Source organism: Solea senegalensis, linkage group LG3 (genome assembly GCF_019176455.1).
Source record: "Solea senegalensis isolate Sse05_10M linkage group LG3, IFAPA_SoseM_1, whole genome shotgun sequence".
Lineage (NCBI taxonomy): Eukaryota > Metazoa > Chordata > Actinopteri > Pleuronectiformes > Soleidae > Solea > Solea senegalensis.
Genome location: NC_058023.1, coordinates 32,913,944 through 32,933,620, shown reverse-complemented (window position 1 = coordinate 32,933,620; position 19,677 = coordinate 32,913,944). Strand labels below are relative to the sequence as shown.

Sequence of the window (19,677 nt, the reverse complement as noted above, 5' to 3'; positions counted from 1 at the left end):
GGAAAACCAAGTTCAAGTGTGAGGGAGGAGCATCTTCATCTTCATCTGATAACATGTGGATTTTTATGTCACAATGAAAAACAAAGACGTCCATGATGTTGTTGTTGTTGTTGTTGTTGTTGTTGTGGTGAAGCAGCTGCAGCGCCTTCGTTACCACTTCCTGTTGCTTATCCTGGCTCCACCCCCTTTTTCCCTTCTGGAAAGAGCCTCGATATAATGTGTAGTGATTTGGCGCCGTACAAATAAATCAGTAGGAAGTTAAATGCTGATGAAGGATACTTTCAAAATAAAACTTAAAGTGACTGAAAAAACAATTTTATTTGAAGTCAAATTAAAGATGTAGTTTCATAAATTTGAACATTTTCCGCTTTTTGTTTTTTTTTAACCTTTCTTTTATTTGGCTACGTAAAATGTCGCACCATCAGCGTAATGAAACTGATCCCTGAGGAACTCCTAAAAGGTTATGATCACATGAGAGTCACTTATTCATAAATCAACTACAATGTAAGTGCCCCCCTCTATTGACTGAAATAATCAAGGAAAAACAAACGGAAAAAATAACATTTTCAAGTCAAGTTTTGCACTAGAAAAATAATTTAAAAAAAAAACTAAATACAGATTAAATACAGAAGTAAAAATAATCCTGGATTAAATCCAGTAAACTCAGACACATTTGAAGTCAACATTTCTGACATGACGTTAAAACTTTGTTTAATTCTAAACTAATTTTTGTCTTTTATTCGGTGAAGACATTAAACGCAGCACAGAGTTTACTTTAGACTAAAAATATCTGAGGAGAACAGAGCGGAGTGTGTGTGTGTGTGTGTGTGTGTGTGTCTGCCCACTCACACACTCACTGATGTTAAACTCTCCAGCTGCTCAACACTCAGTGGAAAAATGTCATCCATCTGCGTCATGTGACGAGTGAGGACACGCCTTCTTTAAAAAAAGTTCATTTTGTTCATTCTTTCACATGTGCAGTCGGCCTACAGAGGGCGCTACATGACACTCACTGTGTATTGAGACCAACAGCAAAGATCAGTGTGAGATTTTTACATAAATCAAACACTTTTGTTCAGTTAAGATCTGAACAAATCTCTTTTTATACTTTATTAATCCCTAAGGGATTAATAAAGTGACTTTTGATTATCACTGCAAATTGGATTTTTGTTAGTGAAAAGTTTTGCTTTGCAGACAATTTATGTTACTTATATTTATTTAAATTAATAAATAAATCAAAGGTCATAAAATGTTTGTAAAATCAAAAAATCCTCCTGAAAAACAATATATTTTTATTTAATATTTTCCCATTTATTCAATTTCCAGTTCAAATTTCCTGTTTGTAAACTGGGAAATTGACAACCCCAGATTACAACTGGAACACATTTTATTTCAAGTAGGTGACGATAAAAATTTACCATGTTTCACAACATTTTCACAATTTTAACTAAAAGAGACAAAAAAAAGAAAAATAGCTTGCCAAAAAAAACAAACCAAGATTTTTTTTTTCTCCACAAGATTAAATCACCAAAGTTAATAATATTCTTGATAGATTTATGTTAAAATGTTTTATATTTTAACGTAAATATCGTTATAGCTTGTTTTTTTATTTTGAAGGAATTATTTTCACACAAGCACAAACTTCAACTTCCTGAGAAAATCGTGAGTAACAACGAAAAACTTTTAACTCGACAAAAAACAAGAAACATCTTTGAAAATAAAAGTACAACTTCTTTTTACCAAAACATTTTTCATAGACCAGTGGACACGTCTCATAAAGTAATGACAATAACGACAACATTTGCGATTTTACTTGCATAAAAATGCTTTGTGTTTTTTGGTAGTGATGAGCTCCCGTACAGAAATCTTATTTATGCGTCGCAGATTTTTGTTCTTTGAGGCTGAACGTGAATCTAAACACCGACTTTTACTGTACAGCAACTTTTACTGCTTTTGTTCACGTTCTCAATTTTTTTAACATTGCCAGAAAAATCAACAATTTATTGAATTTTACCTTCTTTTTGAAAAAAGAAATGCCTTAAATTTTAATACATTTTCCAATTTTTACGTAAAAAGCAATTTACAATGAATATATTTCACATATAAATGATTTTCACGTCACTGTTTATCATTATTATTGGGCTTATTTTTAATTTACATGAACTTTAAGCAACTGATGTGTTCCTTCACAATAAAACGTTACGGAGGCGGAGCATGGGTTGTTTGGTCGCTGAGAGGCGATGAGGGGGTGGGGCCTCAGGCAGTAGTGGATGTGGCTCCGCCCTCCTTCTTGCCAATTTGACAGTAGAGGATCATGGAGAAGACCATGCCGAAGATCTGTGGAGAGAAAAAAAACACATTAGAAATAACACATATTTTTATTTAAGAATATTTCTAAAAACATTTGACAGATTATGAAATTGTGAAATTATTGAAAATGGTTCCAACTTTTCATGAAGAAAACCATAACCCTGTGAATTAATTTACTTCTTCAAAAAAGCAGAAACAAATTGTTCTCTGAATTAGATAACGAGCGAGAGAATTTCACAAACGTTATCTTTAATAATCGCAGCCAATCTCTTTAGTCGGATATTGCACTTGGTCGTGATTTTTGCGATTTATTTGAAACCCCCGATGTTAGCCAGGTTTCTTCACAAGAATGTTAACATTTTACCGCATTTTCAAATAGAGTCGGAACTCTGCACTTTTTTCTGATTTACAGTCACATAATTCCAACTTTGAGGGGAAAAAAGTCAGAATTCTGAGGTAAATCCAACTTTAATCTCAAAACTGAAAAAAACGTCAGAATTCTGACAAAATCTGACTTTAATCTCAGAAAATTGAAAAAAAGTCAGAATTCTGAGACTAAAGTCCCTTTTTTTTTTTGTTTAACAAAGTTTGGATGGATTTGCGAACTTCATGACAGTGTGTGTGTGTGTGTGTGTGTGTGTGTGTGCACTGACCAGCAGAATGGCGAAGGCAAAGGCGATCCCAATCACCACCTCCATGTGCTTCTCCATCAGACTCACAATTTTGTTGGTGCAGGGCTGCAGGTACACAATGACATCATCATCATCATCATCATCACTGTGTGTGTGTGTGTGTGTGTGTGTGTGTGTGCGTTCATGTTCTCACCTCAGTGTTGTACTTCCCCGTGCAGTCGGTGCCGTTGCAGAGACACGAGTCGGGAACTTTGTCCCAGTCGGAAGGTCCTTTCACGAGGCCGCAACATTTCAGCTGAGAGAGAGTTAGCGTTAGCGGCGCGTCACACGACAACAAAATGCAATAAAACATTAGATTTATCACATTTACAGGTTTTAAATAATAATTTAATTTAGAAATATAATGGGGTTATAATCAGAGTCAGCATTTCCAAGTCGTTAAGCACTGTTAACGCTTTAATTATATATGTTCATTCTTTTACTTAAACAATTAGTTTGAACAGTTCTCTTAATTATCATGAGATGAACTCCACTTTAATCTCAAAAAATTGGGGGGAAAAAACAACAATTTAGAACTCTATGAATCTGACTTTAATCTGAGAAAACAGAAATAAAAAAGTTGGAATTCTGAGATTAAAGTCAGTTTTTTTTCTTTACTTTAATCTCAGAATTCTGGCCTTTTTTATATTTTATTTTGTTTCTTAAAAAATCTCCTAATATCCTAAAAGGGGGCGGAGCCTGGACAGCTAGACTGGAGCTTAAATCTATTTAATCATTCACACAGAAAAAAAGGAAGTCTGTTCATCAGATTAAGTAAAAATCTGGTGGTTTGGTGCTATCCGGTGGATCTTAATGGTGACTACAGCTGATCAGTGTGTGTGTATGTGTGTGTGTGTGTGTGTGTGTGTGTGTGTGTGAGACCTCGCGCTGAATCTTCTCCAGATCTTCCCTGACGTCAGCTGGTTGTTTAGAGAGTGGAGTGAGTTTCTCCAGACGCTCCTTCACCCAGTCCTTCACCTACACACACACACACACACACACACACACACACACACACACACACAGAGTTAGAGTTTCAAAATAAAACAACGGTCGTTCAGAGGAGAAAAAGGTGAAGTTTCCTGACCTTGCCTTCGCCCACGGCTCCCAGGATTCCTGCGGCGAGCAGGAGGATGAAGATGAGGAGCAGGAAAACGAAGAACTGAGTGGAAACAAGAAGAAGTTTAGTTTTTGTGGGAATAAAAGCTGGAATTCTGAGATAAATCTGACTTTAATCTTTTTCATATATTTTTTTTGACTAGTAGAGTCGTCCAGGAGATTAACGACCAGAACAACCTGGAAACATACCACTTTTAAAAAAACAAAGCTCCGCCCCCGTGAGTCATGTGACCTCACTCACCAGAAGCAGCATGCAGCGGTTCTCTTTGATGGCACCACAGCAGCCGAGGAACCCGAGCACCATGATGATGACGCCGATGGCAATCAACAGGTCGATGCCAGGAATCGATTCATTTAAGAGCTGGAGGAGGAGGAACATCAAGAATTTACAGATTATTCTAGTGGAACATCAAGAATTTACAGATTATTCTAGTGGAACATCAAGAATTTACAGATTATTCTAGTGGAACATCAATAATTTACAGATTATTTCACTGGAACATATAGAATTTACAGATTATTCTAGTGGAACATCAATAATTTACAGATTATTTCACTGGAACATATAGAATTTACAGATTATTCCACTGGAATTCACTGGAATTCACACTGATCAGTCAAAAAAATAAAGTGTCTCACCCCGTTACTGTCCTTGTGGACTTTCAAGTAGATGGAGACGCCGAGGATGATGCAGCCACTCACCTGGAGAAAAAAGGAGAGAGAATTATTACATTTTCAAAATGACATGAAAATACATGCAGATAAATCAATGACTGCAGTTTTTCTTTAAAAAAAATTAAATCCCGACTTGTAGCTTCCTGGACCTCGTCATGAACTACATTTGCAGAAAATGTCCTCCACATCAGTCCTTTAAGTTTTGAGTTAAACTGCTCACACAAAATATCACCTTCTTGGAGGCAATAAACAAAACAAAAAAACATAAGAATATTAGCAGCATTGTTGAGCTAAAATATAAAAAAATATTTTGACATAATTATAGGATGTTGTTGTGGTACCTAGAGTTCCAGGAAATTATGACCCTGATTTACCACAAACCCACACACACACATACACACACACACACTCACGGCATGTCCTGTTCGTTACATGTAATATAATGTAATGTTTCCAGTATAAACCTGAAACTGTCAACGCAGCACATGTCGAGTCTGATGTGAAAACAAGAACGTTTGTGTTTCACACAAAAGCTTAGAGACTTTAAAGCTGGGGTAGGTGATACTCGTTCGTCAATGACATCATAACCTTCAACTTCAGCAGCGGTAAAAACTGCCTACACATCAAAACAAACAAAAATTGTCTTGTCAAACAGCGAGTTTGTTGAAAAAAAGTGTGGGGCCTAAGATCGTGCCTTGAGGAACACCACAATTAAACTTTATAGCATTAGTAACAATTTCTGATGCTACATAGAAACCTGAAAAAATTTGTAAAATGAGTAAACAAGTGAGGCTTTTCAAAAATGAAGAGATTATTTTAGTCACATGTCTTTGTTAATCTGGTGGGAGGAGCTAATACCAGAAAGGGTCCATCCCAAAACACGGGGTTGGTATTAGGAGTTGAGATTTACCTCAAACCACTTAATTAAGAAACTGTTTGTTTTTGTGACATTTGAGTGAAAATTTAAACTAACAATTTTCAACCATTGAAACAGAAACTGCCTGTGTTTTGGCGCAGAGCAGAAATAATGTTTCTAGAGTACAGATGTGGGAGGAGTCTCAATCAAACGTGACGGATCGTTTTTCCATTTGACTTCTGAATCAACGGAAACCAAACGGGACGAGTTTGATTCAAGGACACGACCTTTGGCTTCACAATGAGAGTCGCCACGCCCGGAAAACACACACAAACACATGCACACTATGACCAGTGTAACCACTTTTTTTTTTTTAAACAGTCAACAAGTTTAAATTTAAATAAAACACTATGGAAAAACAGGAAATAAAAATATACACAAAGATGACATCAGGATAAACATCCAACATCCCTCCTGAGGATAAACCCCCATCAACATCTCCAGAGGATAAACCCTCAGTTCATTCATAAAGAGCTGTCGTATTTAAAGGTAGACTCAACACAAACATGAGTCAAACATGTCATGCACAGAGGTTAAACCATCAATCTACACAGAAAAAAAACCTGCTGAGCAACATGATGAAAACATGAAGGTTTTTTAATGCCGAATTAACAAAATAACACATTTCAAGTTACCAATGGAGGCAGCAGTGGATCAACAACTCCTGTGACGTTAAAATGGCTGATTTTCTCTATGGGGTTTGGTGTGGGAGAGTGAGTGGTATACACTACTTTAGTTTCCTGTTGGAAAAGTCTGTCTAACGGTGAGATAAAGACGTGAAACGTGTTCTTAAGACGTCGCAGACTTAAACGGACATAGATTTGGTGTCTCAGCTCATGGCACAGACCGAAAACCTACACCTGGTCTGGATGAGCACTCCCTCTCTGCTTCAGCGATCTAAAGCTCACGGGGGAAGTGATGCAGTGTGAAGAAGAAAAAAAAAAAAGGTCACAACAAGAGGGTTGTGTTTCAAAAAGAGGTTGTACTTGGTCTCAATTATTTACAGCCGTGTTTTAGGCAGAACACGCTAAAAGCTAATCTACGCCTTCTCGTGTAGCGGCTCACTTAGACACTTTTAAAGCCTGCACTTTAGCTTTTTGTTGTTTTAAAACAAACACAAAACCATATTTGGAAGAGAAGGGGCAGAGCCACCCAAGACCTGCTGTCAATCATACAACAGTCCCACCTAAGGAAGCTAAATTATGGCTCTACACTGGTCCATAATTGACAAAATTGATGTCATCAAGTGCTCAGAAAAATGTTAAGTGAGGTTTTTTTGGTTTGTGGGCAAAACAAGAAGCTTGAGAACATTCTGTGGAACAAACTAATAAAAAAACAAAAAAACCTACGTTTCGTGGCAGGTTCTACTCTGTTTGTGTTCGGCTCAGCACTTTCCCGAGCAGCTACGGTCCCTGAACGCAGCATCTATTATTCATACAGGATATGGACTCAACGATGACTCAACTTCACTTGTTTACGGCACAAAATTCAATCACTTCCAATGAACCAATGTCTATTTATGGACGATCTTCAAAGGATTTTTTTTTCCAAACTCAAACTTTCAAGGATCTGTGGGAAACCTGAAGGGCACATAGGCAGAAAGAGACATGTCTAATTAAGGTGATTTTCAAAAACTTTCAAGGCCCTTGGAGTTTTTATTCAAATTCACAAACTTTCAAGGATTCCAAGGACCTGTGGGGACACTGAAGGGCACATAGGCAGCAGGAGACATTTACCTAAATAACTTTTTCTTGCACAGAATTAAAGGACTTTCAAGGACCCGTAGGAACCCTGGACAAAGAACGGGAACGCCGAGGATTCTGGGATGAGGGAGCGTCGACCTCAGTAAACACTTTTTAAAAACAACAGTAAAGAGGTTTGTTTTTACAGTGGAAAAACTCCACTGTGTCCAGTGAGTGGCTGAAATCAAATTAACATCGATTCACATCTGTTTCTGGGAACATGTGACTGAAAATAACCAGAGCGAGCGACGACACAAACTCAAATCAACGCTACGTTTATTTTGGACAAAAGACGACCTTTATCTTTGGGGGAGGGGTCAACGGAGCAGCAACACTCCTGAGCTGTCAAAGCAACAGAAACCAATGCCAATGTAGACGTTTGTGAACGCTGTAATCTCATCAGTGTCAAAAGTCAGTTTGTCACTTCATTTCAAGTTTAAAATTTCCGGTCGTCTTCAGCTAAAAATGTGGCCACCAATTTGTACATTTTTTACTGACGTTTACGTAACAACTCCAAATTATTTCCATTATGTTAAGAAAAAGGCAGATAAAAATTCAGGAAATGTTTTTGACGACCCAAATGACGTGATTGGTTGACAGCTAGCACATTCCAACAGGTGCATGGCTGCGACCCCTGCTCATTTAAAATGGGGTAACTTGTGGGTTTAAAGATCTAAGATGAACTAAAGACTAAAACGGAGAAAACCTTGGATTGGACATCAGACAATTGGGGGGGGTGAAGAAACGACGTAATCTGTTGTCATGTGACCAAAAATAAACGCATCAGCACAAATGTGAGTTATTTTGTATAAAAGTGATTAAAAATGCACGTCTCGGTCAGGACTTTTATATCAGGTGTTTACTCTGTATGTCTTCGAGGTTCTTTCTATGACTGAGTCTATGAAGCAGATTTTTTTTCTTTCCATGGCGACGGATTCATCTCGGGTCATTAAAATATAATTATATCAGTGTCATTTAAACAGCAGCTGCTTATGAAATAATCTAATTGCTGCTGCTGCCGTTCGTGTTCTGTCTCTGTTCAGGCCAACGACGTCACGTCTGTTTCTTAAAATGAAAATTCATGTCTTACGTCCAAAAGTTTCCGATTCTGTTTGAGGCGAGTCAGCGTTTATTCACTGTTGTGTTTAACATGACACAGCACCAGCTCCTCAATGAGCAACGATAACATTAGCATTTTCTTTACCCAAAATAATTTGTGGTATTATTGTGATCATTGAAAAACACATGGCTGACGAAAGTATCACAAAATGTTCAAATGTTACTGAAACAGCGAAAGCATTATTGATGTTTCCATTTCCAAAGAAACATTAGTGAGAAAACAAAAAATACTTTACAAAAAAAATTAATTAAGTGTTGAAGTAAAGAAATGTTATGATACATACAATTCTTGATATTTCCAAAAAAGTGTTACAAAATGTAGTTACACAAACATTCCTTCTTCTTACAAAAACATTTTTCAATTTTTTTCAACTTTGAAATGTTAAAATATTACTGATATTTCAAAAGGTGTTATGAAATTTTACCAATGTGAAAGTGTTACCAAAAAAGTTACATCTCCAAAAAAAGAATGTTGCAAAACGATGGAAAACAAAATTATTTCCCCCCTAAAAAATTGTAGGGGGGAATGAAATGCAAGGTTACAAAAACATTGACGTTTCCAAAGTGTTAAGAAACAAATATGTTACTGATTTGTCACATTTCAACATTTTTCTTTTAAAAAATTTTTTGAACCATGACAAAAATGTCACCAATGTCTCCTCCCAAAAACTGTGACAGAATGTTAAAATGTGACAAAAATATTACCAACGTTTCTACATTAAAAAAAACCTTTTTTGAAAGTGACAAAAATGTTACCAATAAGAAAGTTACATTTCCAAAAAAGTGTTAGAGAATGTCGCAAAACCATTATTGTCTTTTCTTCACAAAAATTACGCAATGTTACAAAAACACTTTTTTAAAGGGAAATGTAAAGTTACAAAAATATTGATGGTCCCAAAAAAATTGCCAAGAAATGTGGAAACGTTACAAAAACATTCACTATTTTTTTATTCTTAGGTACGGTTTTCCTTATATTCTAATTTACTTCACTTTTTATTCATTTACCTTAATTTAAAAAAAAGTTTTATCTTGTTTTTAGCACAATAGGGGCGTGTCCTATCTCGTGTGACAAACAAACAAACCTTGTGTCTTAGTGTATTATCGCAATAATCTTTTGTCTCACTCTTCAAAGTAATTGCTGATAAAGAAAACCACCATGTTTACGTTGAAGTGTTTGTTCGCGCTGCGTGTTGCTACACGTTATCTTTTTAAAAAAACACAGACTTTTATCAACAAACAGCGTCAGGTTTGTGTTGAGCAACCGACACAGTGGAGCAGCGGGTTAACTTAGCGTCTCAACCCTCCCTGAGGAGAATGTTAGGAAATCAGAGTCGAGAAAATAGTTTAGACCGGGTGAAGGAATGAGACGTGATGATGCGAGGGACGGGAGGGGAGGGGAGGGGGTGCGGCCACGCCCTGAAACTGAGCAAATGTTTGTGTGTGTGTGAGGGGACAGTGGAGGGAGCGGCAGTGAGATAATACAACCTGTTCTACACCAGCGACACACAAAAGACAAAAACTACAGAGGGACGATGTTCACGGCGGAGACGGAGCAAACGTGAAAAAAAAAAGTTTCAATAAAGAGAGGTAACTTTAAAAGAAACGTACGCATGAATAACTAACTGAAATGAATAAAAAGGGAGGTGGAGAGGGACAGAGGTCACAGCGGAGCGGCAGGTCTTTACGCGCAAAATAAAAGCGTTTAAGAGAAGAAAAAAAAAGGTTAAAAAAAAGTTGACATTAAAAGTACATTTCAGCTTCCACGTCTGCCCACGACCTGTGGAACTCATTCATAATGAAAACAACTTAAATAACGTGTCGAGAAATGTGAAACATCAACGCGTGGCTCACTTATTTCACCCTGCAGACATATAGGAAGAGGATGTAAGAGGTTTTTCACACTCACCCAGAAAAGAAGGTTGAAGAAGAAGAGCAGATATTTGACGCACTTATTCACAGCCATGGTTTTTAATTCTTCTTTCGTCTTCTTCTTTTTAATGGATCCTCGTTCACAGCAGCTGCAGCGGCTTCTCACTCAGGACAAGAGCACACACGCACACACAGTGGAGTCAGATAAAGACACACACACACACAGAGAGAGAGCGAGAGAGGGAGAGAGAGAGAGATTCTCCCTCGGGGGCAAGTCAACACCAACCTGTTCTGCCGGTTTCCTCCCTCGCCTCGGACAGAAACCTCCCTCCCTTTCTCTTCCTTTCACCTGCTCCCTCCTCTCTTTAGCTTCTTCTTCTGTGTCTCACTTCTTCACCTGCTTTTTTTTTAATTATTATTATTATTTATTTGTCAAATCTGACGACTGTGAAGAACATGACGACAAATCATCAGAGTGAATAAAAACAAAAACACGACCTGCTGGTGGCGCCAAAGAGAACAAACCAGGAGGATTCTTCTCCGAATAAACTTCCACCTCATGTTTGTTTGTGTGTATCATTTCATTAAACCTCAACATTTGACTGGGTTTTGAACGACAAATGAGTCAAATACTGACAGACACGTTCATTAATATGGATAAGTTGTCGATGCTTGTATACGTGTATCATCTCTGTAAATCTTTACATTTAACCGGTTTTCACAGTAGCAGAAACTGACAAACAGTGTCAAACTGGTCAAACACGGACACCGTTTTTGTTTGTTTGTGTATAATTTCTTTAAAAAAAAATTTAACTGGTTTTAAAGCAGTAGAATTACTGATGTAAACATGTGACGTGAAGTAATTGAAAAGAAATTTTAGAAAATTAAGCGCAAGCTATTTACCTAACAGATGAATTCACTCTTTTCTTTAAAAAAAAAAAAAAAAGGTCCAGTGCGTAATATTTAGGACCATTTACTGGCAAAAACTGAATACATTCCGCACGTTTGTTTATATATGTGTCATTTCTTTAAAATTTAAATTGAACTGATTTTCAATGCAGTATAAATTGTCAAATAAACTCCATTTATAGAAGAGAAGAAATAAATTCATGGATGAGGAAGGATTTTGGCAGCAAATGACTTACGATTGTAATATTTAGGAAACTTTGCTGGCAGAAACTGAATAAATTCACCCTCACGTTTGTTTATAATTTCTTTAAAAATCAACATTTGTCAGGTTCTCAAAGCAGCAGAAACTGTCAAATGTTGACAGACACTATCGAGAAGGCGTGAATTTGTTGATTAATAATCAAATAATTTCTTTCAAATTGAAATTTAAGCAGTTTTCAGAGGAATAAGGTGTCATCGTTTCAAGTGTTTACTTTTAGGGAGGCGGCCATTTTGTGTCAACAGCGCATCAACACTTTCCTGGGCTTTAAATGTCAATTTCAAATAAAACACAGTACATATGTGTACACACACACACACACACACTTTTTTTTATATATATACATATATATATATATATATACACATATATATATACACATATATATATATATATATATACATATACATATATATATATATACATATACATATATATATATATACATATACATACATACATATATATATATATATACACATACATATATATACACACACATATATATACACACACACACACACATATATATATACATATAAATACATATGTGTGTGTATATATATATATATGTATATATATATATATATATACACATACACATATACACACATATACATATAGACACACACACACAAACACGAAAATACCGACAAAAATCACAGTAATAAATGGCCGTCACACTTACAATAATCAGATTAATCTGTGATTAACCAATAATGAAAATAATCTCTAGTTGCTTTTTCAGATTGAGATGATTGGAAAAAATAAACTACTGTGGCTTAACTGCAGTACCATGTTTCTCCACTAGATGGCACCCAAGTACGTTACATATGAGCACAGGCATTCTCTACTGTAATCAGGTTACCTGCACATAAATCTGCTGTATGTACTTCCTCGCGTAATCTGATCACTTGTTCACCAACCCCCACTTTTATGTAATCAGATTACCATTTGTGTAATTATATAACACGATTATCTCTTGATAACAGTGATGTAAGGACATTAAGCTCCATTTACTGGGCCACATATAGTCAGATTACCTGCAAATCAAAGTAGATTATGTATTCAGATTAGCCGAGTCGATCAATCTGGATTACTTAATCAGATTACCCACACTGGCCAATTTGCATTGTGCAATCAGAACATGTTGATCAAATTGTGTTGGGTTATCAGATTATCTATAAATTAGCTACATTACGTCATCTGATTACTTTACAATCTGCATCACGCAATTGAAACATTAAGAGTATAGCTACGCTCAAATGGTAATTTTAATCTGGTTACCTCAGTGTTTGTTTCAAAATAAAAGAAATGCTTGCGTCGTGTACAAATGAATGTTTTATTCACTTTGTGAACAAGTGATGAAATTTTCCTCTGAACAGAAAAGAAGAACTGATGAGTCAGAGCGTCGCGTCACAAACTCAGCTGCTTCGGCCGTAGTATTTGTAGACTTTAAAAACGGAGACGTAGACAGTGAGGCCGAAGAGGAAAAACTGCTTCTCCTCCTTCAGCCACACCAGCTCCATCTTCACCTTACCGTCGGCGTCCCGGTAGTCCATCAGGAAGCACTCGCCGCTGTAGTCCGAGCGCGGCGGCTTCTCTGCCATCCGGATACAGATGGGAGAGCTGACGCACCAGAAGGGTTCCTGGGACTCGTCGAGGAGCGTCATCGTCATGATGCAGCAGTTCTGTGCCACGCGAGAAAGAAGCGCGAGAACTAAAGACAGTCTTGAGGGTTTGTCGGACAGTCGTCGATGTATAAAATAAGCGCCGGAGCTAAAGAGAGGCGGGTGTTAGCGCGTGTGACAGTCTCACCTCCACTGAACCCTCCAGAGAGTCGCTCTTCCACGGCAGGTTCACGTTTCCCGACAGCGACCTGTGCTGCGACACGTTGGTCCGGTTGATGAACCTCAGCTCCAACAGTCCGTGCTGGATCTGAACTGAACGCAGTCACATGACAGACGTTCGGTTTCAGGTTCAAAATCGTCGGTTTTGTCATCGCATTTAAATGAAAATCGTCTTTTCTTCTTTTTCACAGAAAAAAACGACTTCATTTTGTTTACGAAATAAAAACAATTCAATCACAACATGCAATAAAACTGTCAACAAGCATTTACAATATGTAATCGGACGATACAATCTGTGTTTAGTAACCAGACGAAGAGCTGCCAGTAGCTCTGTTCAAATTTATAATCTGCACTAGGTAATCCATTTACCAAACTACACAATGCAATCAGATTATCTATTAATTGAGATACATTTTGTAATCAGGTTACCCATTAATTGAGCAACACTGCTCAGTCAGAAGATCAACTGTTAACCAAGCAGAATCATCTAATCAGATTACCTGTAATCTGATTACATGTAAATCAAACTGCACGTGATTACATTTTTTAAAATGACATCATGTAATCAGGTTGCTTATTGTTCCATTATGTAGTCAGATATTTATGGATCTGTAACATGTAATCTGATTACCCATGTTCTGTTAAATTGGATTACTTATTTATCAATCAATCTGGCATTGTAATGAGATTACTTCTTTCATCAAACGGCATCATTTAGCCCAATTACCTGTGTTTAGATTTTTAGATTATGGAATCCGGTTACCCACTTGTCAAAGGTGGTGGTGTAATCAGATTACCTGTGCGACAGGAGAGCTGGCGGGAGTGACCCGACATGATCGCCGTGCCCGTGTTGTGCAGAACAAAGTGCAGCGTGTAACCGTGGAGACCGAGTTTAGGGTCCCAGCTGCAGGACAGCGGTCGCTCCACGGGTCCAGAGTACGGACTATGAGAGGAAGACGAGTTTAGATTTAAAACAGACTCAAACTGATGAAACTTGTTTGTGTGCGGAGGAGGATCAGAACGAACCAGGCCGGAGAACCGAGCAGACTCTTCTCCACGAGCTTGTGGAAGTGAAGGCTGATCATGATGAAGGCCACGTTTCCCTGACCCTGTCCTCACATACACACACATGCGTTCATACATGGTACCAGCTGAATCCTCGCCATTCTCCCCCGTGAACTCTTACCCTCCAGACACCAATGATAACACCGGGCGACACATGAACCAGTTTCATGAGTTTGTCTTTGCCGATGACGCGGCGAGGCGAATCCCTGTCCACTCTTAAAATCAGAGACCTCCAGTCCTTCCTGGAGACGTGACAGAGGTCAGGAGGAGGTCAGGTGACGCTTGTGGACGAGCTGCAGGTAAATGTGTTTTTTTTGTTGTTTTTTTTACTACCCGATTTTCAGACTCTTGGGCGCCTCCTTCCTGACACCGTGCAGCTGGATACTGGCGATGTGTCGATGGCTGGAGAAGTTGCATTTGTTCCAGCATACGATGACCGACGATTCAGAGAAGTGCGCTCGACTCATGTGGAGGCAACTCTCCGAGCCAGAGCGGTCGTGCACCGTCAACTCCCAACTCATGTTCAGGTTCCTGGAGGGGAGGTTTCAAACACACAAACTGTGTCCTGTACTCAGATTACCTGTTTAATCTGCAAACAGATCATTTACAAATCAGATTATAAAAAAGACAAGCCATTTATAAAAGCCACATAATGTTGTTGTATTAAGATGCATGATGTGATCAACCTAACTTCTTTTAGACGACTACATCATGTAATCAGATTAACTGTTCAACAACCCCTTTAACTAATCAGATTACACTTTTAGAAATCAGAATTCCATAGTTACAATACCTATTGATTAATCTGCATTAATTAATCAGATTACACCTTTATTGAAGTGCATTCTGCATCCATGTAATGAGTTACATTTTAAAATCAGATTACCGATTAATCAAACTACACAATGTAACTCACCTGTTTATAATCAACAGCAAATAACCAGATTAGCCATTAACCAATCTGCATTATACAAACAGAATCTATTCAAACTGTGTCGAGTAAACAGATTACCTATACATTAGGTTCATTATGTAATCAGATTACTAGTCAAACTGCAATATGTGATCAGATTATCTGTTTTCCAATCCTCTTAAATTAATCCGATTAGCCTTTAATTGAAATGCATCATGTTGTCATTTGTTCAGACCAATTAATCACCAATTCACTATGATAAATCATGTAACCAGATTACCTGTTTAAACAAATTCATCACCCTTTTATTGAGATATATTATGTAATCGGATTACCCATTTATTACCCATCACGTGATGTAATCAGATTACTTTCAGCAGTAATCACTTTTGTTGTGTTCTTAAATCTGCTGCGGTACCTGAGGACCCACTCGGTCTGGCGCGGCAGCCCCGTGTATGGACTCTTGGCCTTCAGTTCTCTCCTCCACTTGTCCATCTCTTGTCCAGCCACAGTCCTGAAGTACATCTTCTTCCAGTGACCCACCAACTGGTCCTCCATCTCCGTGGCGACGCCCTTTGTCTCCAAAACGTCCGCCGTCCTCGGTTTCCACGTCTGACTCATAAACTCTGACATGTAAATCTTCTGCCACACGACGCTGCGATGATACAACGTTTACAGGTTGCCAGACGTTCAGCTGCAGATACTTTACAAACTTAATGCCCCGCCTCCTTCTGAGGGAGCATTTGAATTAACCCATTTAAAGAGAGTACACGTTGTGTTCAACGTGTTGGACTCACTCGTCGTTGGCAAGCCGGAGGAAGAGTTTGCTAACATGACTGATGCAGAACAGTGAAGGTGCGTTGAGGTACGACAGGATCTTGATCAGGATCTCGGTCGGTAACCTGAGGAAAAAGAAGAAGCAACAACTTGTTACAGTTGTTTTTTCCACGTGTGATTTAGCCAATCAAAAACCACGGACAATTAGGGAGGTTGAAGCACGACAAATATCATTAGACTGAAAACATGGTAGCATGGAGTTAAATGACTCTTCAAAAAAAAAAAAGAACTATCCCTTTAACATTAATATCATGTTTTGTTTAGCTCGACAGCTAGAGTGCAAAAACAAAAATATTGGCACAAACGAATCCTGGGCTAGTCGTTCTTAGCAATATCAGTCGGTACCATGTAGCAAAATGTCCACAGATAAAAAAAAAAAATATCGAACAGTATTACGTGTACGACTGATTTCCGTGAAAAACAAATAAGACAGAAGTGTTATTAACCAGGTTAACAAGTAGGAAATTCCAAGTTGCGACTACAAATGGAACACACAGTTAATGCTTATACACAACAAGTTTTAGGAGAATTTGCAAAAGTTTTGTAGCTTTTTATCCACGCAAAACCACAACTTTAGGATCATAATGTCTTGGTTGAAGTTGGAAATGACTTCAAACCACACGGTTTTTTACTTTAAATATAATTATCCATGTATAATAAGTAAAATTCCTGCCGATAAACCTGCGTAAATATCACACATTTAACAATCAAACACGCTCCTATCTAGTGAAGTATATGTAGTTTATTCCTCTTTTGTAAGTTGCTTTGGATTAAAAGCATCTGCTAACTGCTTAAATGTATTTCAAAGCACAATAACAAAGATGGCGGCAGCATTAATTTGCTGACTCACCTTTCCAAGTAGTTGTCTTTAGATGAAGAATCTCTGACTTTGAGTAAATCTGCTCCGTGTTTTGTGCGTGTTCCTTCTTTTGGGTTGCTAATACATACATAAATAAAATTATTAATAAACACAAGAGGAAATATTTCTTATCCTTAATTAAAAGTGTAAAACAGTGACGTCAACATGGCGGGCGGCTCACCTGGTTTCAACCTTGCCAGCCGGCGGTTCTGCTTGCGGCAGTTGTCTCCCCCTCTTCTTCCCCCTCCCTCGGCCTCCTGCGCGTCTTCTCTCCGGTTCGGCTTGTCGTCTGCCGGGACCGGGCACTCCTCTGCTGCTGAGAGCCGGTGCTCGTGTACCAGGAGCCGGTGGAGCGAGCTGAGCAGACAGCCTCAGAAAACCCTCCGCAACACTCGAGTAAAACTCGCCGCGTCCGGCCGCCATTTTGACACCGGTGATTGGTTTTTGCCGCCACTTTATTTCTCCTCCGTCCGCAGTCATAACACCACCACACCGCCAGATGGCAGTCTTGTATCTTAAAAACTGTGGTTTTATAGATTCTACGAGCGGATTGAATAAAAAGGTCTGTTTTTCTACATGAAATACGTAATTGTGACAAAACACTTTTTATGAACAATTTAAGAACCATTGCGTGTTTTCTGAAATAAATGAATCACTTTTTCTAATATCAGACTGAAATTATGCAGTTTTCTGAATTCATGAGACACTTTTTCAATAAAACAATCTGGTGTTTTTCTTGTTCAATGACATCATTTCTAATAAAATTAGAAATTTGCCATTATAACATAATTCTAAATCATTGTAAAAAACAGAATCACAGAAAGCTGAATTTATGTCAAAGGTTTTTTCATGAAAACTGAATTTCTGGCCCGTGTTTGTGAAATAATGATATATTTATTCTTTATTTGTGAAAATCTATAAATTAATGAGGTTATTTGATGGAAAATTAGCAAAGTTCTTTCTTGAGTTAGATTTCTTTCAAAATCAAACAATTTTATAGTCAAATACAATTAAGCTGTCTTTGTAAATGAATGAAATATTTGTTCCCATAAAAGTATTGTTAATTTAATATTTCTTTCTTTAAAATGTTAAGAAAACAGCTGTTTTTGGAAAACAATTTGACATTTTTTTAAAGAATAATTATCAGCTCTATATTTCTAAACTAATGTAATAATGTTTTTATAGTAAAATATACAGTAATTCTGCTCTGTCTTTTTAAATTAATTACATAATTCTCCATAAAATAGGCTCCTTTTAAAGAAAGTTTTACTTTTCGACGTGTTGTCTGCTTCAGGTGACAACACGAACACAAGGCTCATGCAAATAGCAAATAAATATGTCCTTTAACATTTAAAAATCATGAACAATGTGCTCTCCAATACGAACACACCTTGTTTATTAATCATATTCACAGTAATAAAATAAACAGACCTGGGAGTGAAGACTAAGTGGTGATGACATCACACACACAGACAAAATCTTCAGTGACGTCATCCAGGACGTTTCTACTAAAACCTGGGACAGACAGAGTCAGACAGAGGATGATGTCATGTGTTTTCTGCTGAGTCAGATCATGTTTGTGTGTGTGTGTGTGTGTGTCAGTGTTGCATAAGTGAGATCCACTCTGTAATTTAACTAAAAGCTGTGAAACCTGAGACACACACACACACACACAGGGAGAACAAACATGACTGTCAGCGTCTCATGGCCCAGGAGCAACAGCAGGTCGGCGAAACTGTTTCTCTGATGTAAACATGTTGTTGGTCTCTAGGCAACAATGTCACACACACACACACACATACTGAGTAAAAAGATGATGGAAAACAGTGAATGAAGACGAGCAGAACGATTCGGCCAATTAACAACAGGCTTTAACACACACACACAGACACACACACACACACACATCCACTGCTGCCTCCGATCAGTAAGTTCAAATGTGTTATTATTTCGACTTCAGCTTTTGAAATCCTTCATTGAGATTTTCCGTCAGTGACACAAAGTGACCACACGAGGCAGCAGTAGACCAGCAGCTCCTGTGTCTAAAATTGTTGCTTTTCTCTATGGACTTTGGTGTGGTAGAGTGATTGGTTGATATTTTGTGATATTTGTGTTATATTGACACAAAGTTCAATCTTTGATCGTCTGCAATGTCTTGCGAACACATTTAAAACAGGAAACTGAAGTTCGTAAGCCACTCACTCTCCCACACCAAACCCCATAGAGAAAATCAGTGATTTTAATTTCACAGCAGACAGGAGTTGTTGATCCACTGCACTGATCCATTTGAGAATTCGGCTTTTGAAATCCTTTGTTCAGATTTGCCTCAGTGACACAAAGTGACCACAGGAGGCAGCAGTAGACCAGCAGCTCCATCAGTGATATTCTCCATGGACTCTGGTGTGGAAACAAGTCAGTGTCCTGTTGGAAAAGTCTGAGAGCGAGCTTGCCTATGCAAGGTCTACGTGTAGGGGGCGCTGTAATAAGACGCAGGTACGCATCAGTCTAGCATTCTGCACACGCGTATTTGTGCTCTCATTCCAGTCCAGCAGATGGCGATCATA

At 38.0% G+C, this 19,677-nt stretch overlaps 2 protein-coding genes across 4 annotated transcripts; both read right to left on the bottom strand.

The window, feature by feature from the left end:
* Positions 1-1,289: 1,289 nt before the first annotated feature.
* Positions 1,290-10,648, bottom strand: LOC122765819 (tetraspanin-8-like). Its single transcript, XM_044020255.1, has 8 exons — positions 10,459-10,648; positions 4,740-4,802; positions 4,342-4,461; positions 4,069-4,143; positions 3,864-3,959; positions 3,136-3,237; positions 2,964-3,047; positions 1,290-2,337 (listed from the first exon to the last, which is right to left on the bottom strand). Exons 1-8 carry the CDS (start codon positions 10,513-10,515, stop codon positions 2,257-2,259), a joined length of 678 nt encoding a protein of 225 aa, XP_043876190.1. The 5' UTR covers positions 10,516-10,648; the 3' UTR covers positions 1,290-2,256.
* A 2,264-nt stretch (positions 10,649-12,912) lies between these two features.
* On the bottom strand, positions 12,913-17,592 carry LOC122766244 (F-box only protein 15-like). 3 transcript variants are annotated; one of them, XM_044020948.1, is made up of 10 exons: positions 17,295-17,591; positions 17,105-17,191; positions 16,215-16,319; positions 15,836-16,072; positions 14,838-15,035; positions 14,626-14,746; positions 14,466-14,548; positions 14,237-14,382; positions 13,408-13,532; positions 12,913-13,280 (listed from the first exon to the last, which is right to left on the bottom strand). In XM_044020948.1, the coding sequence occupies exons 1-10, from the start codon at positions 17,534-17,536 to the stop codon at positions 13,014-13,016; spliced, it is 1,611 nt and encodes a 536-aa protein (XP_043876883.1). In that variant the 5' UTR covers positions 17,537-17,591; the 3' UTR covers positions 12,913-13,013. The 3 variants fall into 3 exon arrangements, with proteins under 3 accessions (XP_043876883.1, XP_043876884.1, XP_043876885.1); XM_044020950.1 differs by having other exon boundaries at positions 13,053-13,280; positions 13,408-13,527; XM_044020949.1 differs by lacking the exon at positions 17,105-17,191 and having other exon boundaries at positions 17,295-17,592.
* Between the last annotated feature and the right edge of the window lie 2,085 nt (positions 17,593-19,677).